At 34.5% G+C, this 12188-nt stretch overlaps 1 protein-coding gene across 1 annotated transcript; it reads right to left on the reverse strand.

Moving 5' to 3' along the window:
* Nucleotides 1–8411: 8411 nt before the first annotated feature.
* Nucleotides 8412–11866, reverse strand: LOC18040389 (receptor-like protein kinase HAIKU2). Its single transcript, XM_006433647.2, has 2 exons — nt 9228–11866; nt 8412–9077 (listed from the first exon to the last, which is right to left on the reverse strand). The coding sequence occupies exons 1-2, from the start codon at nt 11773–11775 to the stop codon at nt 8677–8679; spliced, it is 2949 nt and encodes a 982-aa protein (XP_006433710.1). The 5' UTR covers nt 11776–11866; the 3' UTR covers nt 8412–8676.
* Between the last annotated feature and the right edge of the window lie 322 nt (nt 11867–12188).

The raw sequence follows: 12188 nt of genomic DNA on the forward strand, positions 1-12188 counted from the left end.
AAATAAAAATACACAAGTGGGAAAATCAATGCAGCCTCAGGATACCAGAAGCTGTATAAAAATTCTAAATACATGAGGATGAAGTCATGGATGATTCAGAAATAGTACACAATTGAAAAGTTCATGATTTTGTACAGGTGTCAGTATCAGTCATCAACTGCTAGTCCCATCTCCTGAGCACAGAAATAAAGCTGAGTTCATGTACAAAAACAAAAGAGGGTGAGCTCAATCTTTTAGACATCATGTGGAGATTTCTCATAAAGCAGAAGGAATCAGCAAAGGGCAATGAGAGAAGTGAAAAAGAATTATTTAACTACAGTTGAAACTATTGTGAGGAAACAGAACATGCAATTTTCTCTAGACTGTGCATTGGATACAGAACAAGAATGACTGTGATATTGGACAACTTTCCTTGGCAAAATAAACAAGCTGATCTTGTCTTATAATTGAATTCAAGAAGCAAAACTGCCGAACAGTACATAGCAGAAATGAGAATGCAGACAACCATAAAAATATTGAAGACTGTATTTCAAGCAAAGAAGTGGCTTCCGCTCACAGTGTTCATAAACCATAAGCTAAGAAGAAAATAATGAATGCATTGTAACAGGGAGACATGAGATGCAGAAAAAAGAACTATTCAGATTCATTTGTCAATTTGATCGAACACATAAGACCATGCAAAAATGTAATAGTGTGAAGCCACTGCAACATCCACATTAAAAAGTATCTTAAATTATGTCTTATCTTGAAGTCAGAAAGAAAAAGGTCCGAATGAAAGGACTACGCACAATTTAATCCTGCATCAGGAGGATATGATGGGAACATGGTCATAAAATTGAGACACGACAAAGAAAGACAAAATCATAAGGAGCCACAAAGTCGGAACAAAAGTACTTCTACGAGCTCAGATAAATCACCTCTACACAAAACTATCATAATGCAAGCTATTTCTGAGGTTCCAAATGAAGACCAAAAAATCTTCCATGTGTGGAGTTATTAGCTAATGTTAAGCATAAGCACTATTGAAACCAGTAATCTATAAATGTAGGAATTTGACTCTTAATAAAAACCATTCTAAAGGATGTCTATTAGCTTATATCTCAGAATATGACATGACAAAGAAATCTACGAATTTTAAAACTAATTTTTCTACTTGATCAAGAATCAATTCCTTCTCACAAAGAAAAACAGAACCTTAGTGAACTGACTCAAACAAAGATAAATGTATAATTCTAACAGTCTCAAATACTACATAGAAGATAATCATGCTTTAGCAAGCATTTTCTCCAACAGAACCCAAAACATAATTTAAGTACAGAAACAATGAACATAACTATAGCTTAATTTTATGATTTTTATCATGATTTGCTAATATGAGCACATGCGAAACCATTGACTCATATTAGCAAATCATGTTAAAAAACTTAAAATTAATCTGCTAATTACTAATTTTTGTAAAACTAAAAATAAATAGGTATCACCGACATATTCAACATTTCTCAACTCAACTCAACTGGGAGCTCAGCTATCAATACAGTACTAAAAAATAAAAGGGAAAAAAGAGTAAAAATCACAGAAATGCAAAAACTATAGCTTGATAAATGACAAAAATTAACTAAATATATTGAAAATTGCCCCAAAAAACATACATCATCACCAGCATGAGACTGGAGGCATGAGCATTACACTGTCACATACATACATACATGCGAAAAATGAAAAATCATCTAAACGCTTCAACAAACCGGTCTGTTCTCTGCATTTCGATGTAGTAGAATAACCAGCGTCCATGACTGATGATGAATCATATGCTCCCCATCCTCCACTTTAAACGAAATCTTTTTTTTAAAAAAAAAAAACAGAACATAAAGCAAAAAAAAAAAAAAAAATCTTTTTTTTTAAGAAAAGGAAACTATATAGTAGATATATATATATATATATTGCCTGGCTCTATCCTGTCTGCCTTTTACCCACAAAACACAGAGGAAGAGAGAGTGAAGAGAGCTACATTGTGTTTGTTGACCCCGCTCTCGCTCAATCAGAAGACTCATCTGTGAATGCACCAAAATGGCCTCCAAATCCGACGGTGAACGAGGGTAGTTTGGTCATTGCAGAACAAAGACATGTCCTTTTCCTTCCTCTGAGGAAGCTCACACCCGAAGGCGAAGGGCATTGCCATTTCCATTTCTCTCGAGTGAACAAAGAGGTGTAAGACTAAAAGGCTGAGGTTGTCTGGCTTTTAGGAGGTAGCTTCTAAAGGGTGAGGTAAGGACTAAAAGTGGAAATTGATTGGCACTGGCTTACACTTTGTTATAAGAGAAGGAGAGAATCATTTGGGTGGTATTTTGGATTTGAAGAGGCCAGGCCAGGCCGGTGAAAAGCCATTTTCAACCCTTTTCCCTTTGTCCCTCTGTCCGGTAATACTCCCCGTTTTGTCTCTCCCTCTCACCCCACTTTCTATTCTTATTTCTGATGTGATTTGTAAGTTGCAACGCAACCCCTTTATTAGTCACTACTCGTACTGTCCAATTCCAAAAACATCTAATTACATATAATATTAATAATAATAATAATTAAAAAAAATAAATGCCTATTTTATAGGATAATTAAGGAATGCTAATGTAATGGTAAATTATGGAGTCATTAGCCCATCACAGTTTACGAGTAACACCAAGACAGATGTGGTTTTCGGAAAATAATTTTTTTTAATTATAATATATATATAATATATTTTAAAGTGACGTCAGATGTTTGTCACTAATGTTTTTGACTGAGTACGTCTAGTCAGATCAGATGGTTACGATATCTTCAATCCGTAAAATTTACCCACCATTGTTTTCACTTGTTTTTCGAATTTTTTTTTTCACTTTTTTACCATTGTAGTTCCCATTTACGGTGTAATTAATTGGAACTTGCATACGATAGACAATACTTGGAGGAAGATTGTAGGTGATTCAGGTGAAACTGAATCATCTGAGCCTCCCTACCCCCCCATCCCCAATAGGATTTTTTGGTCAAATTTGGATAACTCATTGCTTAGTGTATAATTTCTATGCATGTGTTGTCGGTAAGTCGTACTCAAATTTGCAGGTAATTTTGAGGTCTATCGCCTTGTTAACATATAATTAAAGGATTAAAATTCTCTCTTAATTTAAACTTCTCTTAAAATAAAAATTCATGTATTAATTGGTGGCTAATAAATAAAATATATGAAGAGAGTAAATCTCATCCATATATTATTACTCCACCTCACATACCATAAGATTATTAAAAATTCAAAAGAGCTCAAATGATATTTAATGGCAGGGTCAAATTAAGTTTTCCTCTCCTTTCATCTTCCCTTGTTCTTTTCTTAAAATAATTTAAAGACGCATTAAGTATTGTTTTGCCAATTTATATCTAATAAAGCTCTATTTTTATTATATGTATATTGATCTATGTATAATACATTGTCTATAAATCATTTTTATTTTTTTAAATTTATTGTTGTGTTGTAGTGAATATTTGGAGTGAAATTTCACAATATTGCGTTGTTATTTGTTAAAGACCTTATATATGATATAGATTTTCATTTTTTAACATAAATTTCAATCCACCAAAAGAAAAACATTACAATATCAAGTATGTGCATATGTATAAAAGAATTTCAGATCAATTTAGAATCAATCTACTATAATAAATAGTTAAATAAACTAATGACGAACAGTGATGAACTAATGTACCTAGATAAATAATGTCCAACAATACCTCCTATTTGACAAATCAGTTGTATATAACTTAAAATGTACAAAAAAAATTATTAATTTACACACACTCGCGCGCGCGCACACACACACACACACACATATATATATTTCCAATCAAGATTCTGAATTTAAACTGTGTAATTTAAAAGTATAATGATATTACACTATCAAACCGTATATTCTAATGACTTTCTTGCATTTTACGAAAATTCAGAATCCTAAACTTGATCAACACTAAATATATATATATATATATAACAGCACGAGTATCTCACAGAAAAGGAATAGATACAAACTACACACCGTTGAACGATACAACAAAAATTGACTGTTTTTATTTTGTTACATGTTTTCAGTATCATGGCAAAAAACACATGAAATAAATATAAGAGCTTTAGTAAAATGGGAAAACGCGTAGAGTGACGAAGAAGACCCCACAGAATTGTTGTCCCAAATGTGCAGATTGAACTGCTTTTGTTTGTAATTTTCCGATTTTGGCAGGCTCTTATTTATTGGCAACATGAGCATTATCAGTTCGCCAACTACGTGCATAAAGAAACAAAGAAAGAAACAATCAAGGAATCGATCGTAGATGCATGGGGTAGATGGACGGTGTTAAATATGGGTTTAATAAGAGTAAATGTTGCCGCCCTCACAGTCACAGAGAGGGGGCAAGTAAAAAGCTGTTTGTTGTGCCTTAAACGACATTGATTTCGGTTCTGGTTTTATACATAAAAAGATGCCCCCATTGGCATTTGAATTCAGCAGCCGTTTCTCAATTTAGCTCAGAAAAAAGGGACAAATCATTTTTGCCCTTTCCTTCTATAATGGAGACATATAACCCGACAATTCACTCATCTGCTACCCCATTCTCATGCAATCCTCTTTTTCATCTTTTTAGCACTTATGAGCCAGTCAGTTAAATTTCTCAAATAATTAAGCTAATTAATTACATTCTTAACATTTGAGACTTACGAATGTCAACCAAGCTAGTGAAAACCACGCGTTCTAATCTAAATATTTCATGGCTATGACTACCTTAGAGTTGCTTAACTCTAAAGTAGAGTACGAATCATAACCATATACGCAAAGTAATAAATGTTAAAAAATTAATTATAACTTTAATCGCATAGTTATAAAAATATATTATATCTTAGAGCGGTTTCAACATAACCATACCCATATTTAATTTTCTTCACATCAAGGCTTGCTGTGATTGTCACTTTATCGGGGCTTTGTATTTATTCATCTAATATGTTTGACTTTTTGACGTACATCGGAGAGACCATTAGCTCAACTTCTGTGACTATGGAAGTTCATTGGTTGTTTTGTTTCTTAGAATATTCTTTTTATGTCGAAAACAAAATTTATAATGAAATGATTGCGCTATAAGTTTATGGGCAGGACTATTTCAATCGGTTAAAGTAATCTTTAAATTCATTTACTTATTGTACCTATTATGAAAAATTAAAAATAAAATCTGTACTCTCCATACCCACCTAAATACCAAAACTAACCTTTTAAAAATAATTTCTTATGTTAATAATCATTTTTAAATAAATTCATTACAGTTATTCACTAACCCAATAATCAAAAACATGAAATTGAAATTTTATTTACGATCCATTGAACAAACTTGCTTGACTTGTACGATTATTATTTTAGCAGGCAAACAAAAATTAATTCAAATGTGCAAATAAAAATGGCTTAAAAAATTACAGTAAATTATAGAAATTAAAAAATATTAGAAATAAGACTTTCTCTCTCCAACATATCTCTGTCTCAAAAATACATAACTTTCTCTCTCGAGATTTTAATTTTTACCATTCAAATTACAAAAAAAAAAACAAAAATTGTATATAGAGATTTGATCTGTCATTTGTAGCCCGATTGCAATTCGCTTAGGGTTCATTTATGCAGACAAATTTCGTTGGAAAAAGGATAAAATATTTATTTAAATTCCCCAATTTCCATACAGAAATGTTGATAACTGATGCAGGATGCAAGATTAAAGTATATATATATTTTAACTTTCTTGCAATGTACTTAACAGTAAATAACAATTTGGGAAATATAATGAAATTTTTATTTAAAAAATGGGTGTATTGAGTATTTTGATGGGTTCAAATAGCTCAACTCTAAGTTTACATAGCATGACTTTCATTAAAAAAAATATAAATTTTCTGAATTGCCCCAACATTAATCCTTACGGTGGTTGTTAGCCTCCTATACAGAAGCGTAAGATAATGAAAAATTGAAAACTATACTGAGTGACGGTAAATGATCTAATCACTCATCACAATACTTAAATTACACATTCATTATAAATTTTGTTAAAATTTATCTTTTCTTATAGATAGTAGTAAAAATCATAATTCTCTTTTTTAATTCAATATTCAATTTAAAAACCTACCTTTTTAACTCATCTTTAAATTTCATGTTATTCCACCTTTTTTTCTTCAACGATAATTAACTTAATTTTTTTTTGCATTATTCACGCAGTCCCCCGTTGCCAAAGTTTTCCAACTTCCCCCGCGCGCACCTATATAAGGCCAACAACAAACTCTTTAAAGTGACGACGAATTGTAGCATTGCATCTCACAATATTTTAACATTTACGTTCATACAAGGATTAATGATAGTCTCGTGGTGTCAGGTTTATTTGATAAAACATTAAAATTTATTGGATTTAATGTAAGAGGTTTGGGGTAGTTGAGCCTTACTCATATGAATTAGGAAGAAAATTTTATTACTAGTAGCGTTGTGTTTATAAAACCGAAAAAAAAAATTAATGATAGTTTTATAACTACAAGCATAAAAATCAATGATTCGTGTTAAAAAGATGTTGTATCCGACACCATATAATGCAATTATTAACCCTCAGACGCGATCATGGGATTACGAACAATATGATTTAGGGTGCGTTTACGTTTGAGGTGTTGCATATTTTAAACTACAGTTGTTGTGAAAAAAAAATTGTAACTATAAGATAAAAGTTAATAATATGTAATAAATATAAATTTTAAATAATAATTTTAATAAAATTATTAAAGATATAATAGATTTTTCATCATACAAATGAAAAAATCATATTAATATAGTTTTCAAGTTACAACAGTTAGTGTTTATCAAATATTTTAGTGCTATAACTTTTAATCTACAGTTGTCCAACCTCAATACCAAACTCACTCTTAGGACTAGGCGACTAACCAACCAACCATTTAATAAAAAATAATTTTTGTTTACGTTATAATGTTTGATTGTTATGAACAGGGCAATATTTATTATCAAATATTCACTTATCGTGTGTTTATTTTAAAGGATCATAATAATATAAATATATATGTATATATACACACACACAAATGTGTCAAATTTTGACAGAAATTTTCATACAATCTAATGAAAAAAAAAATTTGGACATTTAAAATTTTTTTAACATCGCAAAACCTGTCGGTGTTTCTTTTTTTTTTTCCCCCTCTAAGCAAGGAGATTCAATTACAGAATTAATTATAAGTCTCTCTGGTCAAACGTAACAGTGGAAGAGATTAATTGCCCATTGAAAAAAGCAACTAGGGGACAATTGGATTTGAATCCCAAAATTGTCAATGCAAATCCCGGGATACGGCATAATTGATGTTAATTAAAAATTTGACATTTTTGCCTCGTAAATCTCTAAATCGTGGACATATGACGGCATTCCATGTGAACATAAATTGAATCCATAATTGTATTTGTATCGATATGAGTTGCCAGCTTAGTTTCAGCCCATAAATTGAACAGATATTGGGCCTAGAAACTAGAGGCCTGGCTCCATGATCTCGGCCGCGAATTTATTTGTCCTTAATACAATTTACTGCACATCATATGTTTGTCAAATTGCTTCAACCTTCAATCAAACACGGTGAGTGGCACCATTGTATTTTTCATCATAGGTAGCAGCCCACATTCACAGTTTCACTATATGCTTTTGTTAATTGCGTCAATGTTATGTCACTGAGAAAGGCCAAACATTCTTTATAAGAAAATTATTTTAGTTTTTACTTTTTCTCGCCATAGAATGGTGTTCTGCACAGTGCTTGTTAGGGCCTACATTTGTTGATTAATCTTTTATCCTTCTCCTTATTTTTTTGGACAAGAACTTAGGCAACCCAGTTATTTAGATTGGTTGGGCTGCGTTGGGATCCAACCCATATTGTTAAAATGGGCTTTCATGTACTAGGAGGCCCATCTGAATGATATGGTTGTCAGGCTCATGCTTCTGGAAGCGGAGCTCTTCAAACCCTTCCTTTTAGTACTATACTAATCCTTAACTTGGATTTTAAGGAACGATTGTTGGTCTGATTCCAATTTCCATTGCATATAATGGCCATTGACCTAAACGATAGTTCCAGAGTTGGTGTAAATCCAAACTTTCTGTGTCTGTATTTTGAATTTGGTAAATTAGCAATTAGTCACTGGTCCTTGTGATCCTGTTCGGAGCTCTGTTAACAGCTTCTAATGATTGATTCTGCTCTTCAACATCAATTAGGTGAAACAGCATAAAGCTATTGAGTAAAAATCTCTCTTTTTGGAATTTTTTTATTACTCGCATATTTGATCTTTATGAATATTTTCTTAAGCCGTAATGACAAGTTTTTGGTTAGCTTCAAGAACGGAAGAGCCTGTGGAACCATGTTGCGATACAGAAGAGCATCGCAATTCTATTCTATTGCATGTTTAGCTAATGGAAGCTTATTATCTCTTCCTGTGTATTTAATCCAAATTCAAAAGTCGCAAACATAAAAGACCACAGACTACAAATTTCAGCAAAAGCTAATACTTATACAAGGCATCCAAGACATTCATTTTACAGGGCACCACAAGTTATAAGCATGCAGAATGCTCCAAAAAATCTCCCCAGCCCAACTGGTCTATTCTGGCAAAGGTTTTAAGAATCCAAATTAATTTTCTCACTTTGCTTCCCTTCTATTTTCTTAGTGGCACCATCTTTGCTGATGACAATTCCAACTAAATTACATGGCTCAGCTTCCTCTAGCATCTGAACCACACTCCTCATTGTTGGTCTCAACGCAGGTTGCCTTGCCGTGCAGAGAACTGCAATCCTCAATATCTCGACAGCATTTTCCTTGAAAGTCTCCGGGATGCTGGAGTCCACGAGGGTTAATACACTCTCTTTACTATTGAAATGGCTGCATACCCATATCACAATGTCCTTGTTCTCTCCATACTCTGGCTCTATAGGCTTCTTTCCAGTCACTAGCTCCATTAACACCACCCCGAAACTATACACATCACTTTTCTCATCCACCTTGCTCGTGTACCCATATTCTGCAAAAATATTATAAAAATATATGTATTTATCAATATATGTTTACATTAATAAGACAATTATATGTTATCCCCATGTTCGCACCAAGAATCTCATGAACAAGAAAATTCAAGAAATGGATGAGAATTGAATAAGAGAAATTTGCTTACCAGGAGCAATGTAACCGGTGGTTCCAGCAATGACATGGGTGGTGTCCTTACCACCATTGGATTGAACAATCCTGGCAAGCCCAAAATCAGCAATCCTAGGCTTCAAGAACTCATCCAATAAAATGTTACTAGACTTGACATCCCTGTGAATAACAGGCCTCGCGCAACCGTGATGCAGATACTCTAAGCCCTTAGCCGCCCCAACTGCAATTTCATACCTCGTCTCCCAATCAAGTTCCAACTTCTTCAAAGTGTGCAGACGATCCCACAGACTGCCATTTGGCAAATACTCATAGACTAACAAGCTTGAGTCCTCGCTGGTGATGCTACAATACAGGTTAACAACATTTACGTGCCTAATTGAGCTCAAAGTTTGCACCTCAGCATCAAACTCCCGGGACCTCTGAGCACGTTTTCCAAGGATTGGAGTTGAACTTCGGATCCTTCTGTGGCCACCATGTGGATCAGCATTCCAAATGTGTTTGACTGCAAGTTCTTTACCGTTGGACAACACAACTTTGTATACATTTCCAGACCCTCCTTTTCCTATCACATTCTCTTGCTTTATCGAATCAAGAATCTCATCTTCAGTGAGGATTAACTCCCGGAAAGGATTTACGTTCCATGATTCTTTCTTTAATGAACGGTCACGATCATCTTTTTCTCTCCTCTTTAAGTAGAAGTAACATGGTATCGCAACAAGCAAGATTGCAGTACCCACAGCGAAACAAATGATTAGTGTGACGACATCTTTTGATATCCTTGATTTCTTGGAGCATCGCTGGAAGGAGTTAACAGTCTGACTGCAGAGGCCTGAATTGCCGGTGAAGCTACCATTGTATGCTTCAATGGAGAGAGAATCCGGTATGCGACCAGTTAGACCATTGTTGGAGAGATCAAGAATGACCAGCCTCAAAGATGACAAACTCTCCGGAATTTGACCAGAAAGCTTATTTTCTGATAAATTCAAAGAGTTCAGAGTCGGTAGCGACCCTAATGACGATGGAATTTGGCCGGAAAGTAAGTTATAAGCCATGTTTAGGTCACTGAGAGAATCACATGAGCCCATTGACTCTGGTATTGAGCCAGACAACATGTTGTTCTGCAACTTGAGACTGCTCAATTGCTTCAGCTCACCAATTGATGCTGGAATTTTGCCAGAGAACTGATTGTTATTCAGCTCAATAGCAACCAATGATGTAGCCTTGGAAATCTCTTCAGGTAATTCACCTGATAACCGATTGTATCCAGCAAACAACTGCGCAAGAGCCTTGGCGTTTTCAATATCCTTAGTAATAGACCCTTCAATCTGATTCAACGCGAGGTCTATAATAGTTACCTTGGGCAACCCCCATATTCCAGCCGGAACAGTCCCCTTTAGCGAGTTGTTACTAACTCTGAATCGCTCTAAAGTCAAGCAATTCGCATAACTCGCCGGAATTTCACCTGTGAATTTGTTCTGTAACACGAGCAGACTCTTCATGGTACCTCTCTTGCACATATCCGGTGGAATTGGCCCGGTGAACAAATTCTCCGAAACATCAATGAAATCAAAATCAGCCCACGAACCAAGTTCCTGAGGTAGAGCACCTGTCAATTTGTTGGTGTACAAAGAAAGATTCACCAACTTTTTAAACTTCCCCAACTCAGCCGGTACTTCGCCAGAAAACTGATTCTCAAACAGCTGCAGAGTCACCAAATTCGTCAAAAACCTCACTTCAGATAAATCACCTTCAAGAAAGTTGGCCGAGGCATCAAAATTTGCAAGATTGGTTAAGTTTCTCAATCCAACAGGAAGCTTTCCTGACAACTGATTATTGTAGAGCTCGAGCTGCCACAACTTTACAAGGTTACCAATTTCTGATGGTATTTTCCCAGAGATATTGTTATCAGAGAGCTCCAGGTTGATAAGCTCCGTTAAGTTTCCAATTTCAACAGGAATTTGACCTTCAATGGAGCAGTTTGCTAAATAGAGCCAACTCAGCTTGTTCAGCTTCACGACTTGGTTGGGAAACGGGGTGGGATGAAAAGGGTTATCGCCAACGCTCAGCGAAACAAGATTGGTCATGTTTCCAAGTGACGTCCATGGAAACACGCCGGAGAATCCGCTGAGGTTGAGATACAAGTGCTGTAATTCGCTGAGAGAGGATATGTCTGGAAACGATCCACTGAAAAAGTTGTTGCCAAGATCCAAGTACTGTAGCTTGACACATTTGTTCAAGTCCTTTGAGATTGTACCGTACAAAGAATTCAAGCCAAGTGAGAGCTTGTTCAATGCCTGAAGCTGACATATTGAATCAAAAGGAACGGTTCCGGTCAGGTTTCGATTGGAAAGCTCGATTTCTTGAACAGAAGAACGGTTTGAGTTGCAAGTGATTCCTGTGAAGTTACAAAAGTGATTATTTGATACCCAGGAAGAGAATATATTGGATTTCGAATCTTTGAGGGAGGTTTTGAGATTTAGTAGAATCTGAAGCTCATCTGAATTGATGCAGGTGAAGAAGGAGAGACAAAGGAGGAGACACAGAGAAATCTTAGAGGTTGACATTTGCACTGGCCAACGAAAGAGACGATACCAATTTTAGAGAAGAGCCATTCTGAAAACAGGTGAAGAGATAAAGTCACTTATACTTACAGTTACAGCTAGCAAACTCTACAAGAAGCTTTACATGAAGAGTAATAATTATTAACGTGTCCTAAAAATTAACAAGTAAGATTACATAATCAATCTCGAAATGCATTAAATTACTCTTAAGGTAAAATCTTAAATTAATGGATTTTGTACTAAGTCAAACGTTAATTTCACGGGATATTTATTAATAATATCTTGGTAGAATAAAAAAAAATTATTAGGGGTGTCGGATTTACAACCTGATGGGATTTTAAAAAAGAAAAAAAAAAGAAAATGTACTTAAACAGCACTTCTTAAAACGATTTTGAATTTAAAAATAATATGATGTT

Source organism: Citrus clementina, unplaced genomic scaffold (genome assembly GCF_000493195.1).
Source record: "Citrus clementina cultivar Clemenules unplaced genomic scaffold, Citrus_clementina_v1.0 scaffold_5, whole genome shotgun sequence".
NCBI classification, from domain to species: Eukaryota; Viridiplantae; Streptophyta; class Magnoliopsida; order Sapindales; family Rutaceae; genus Citrus; species Citrus x clementina.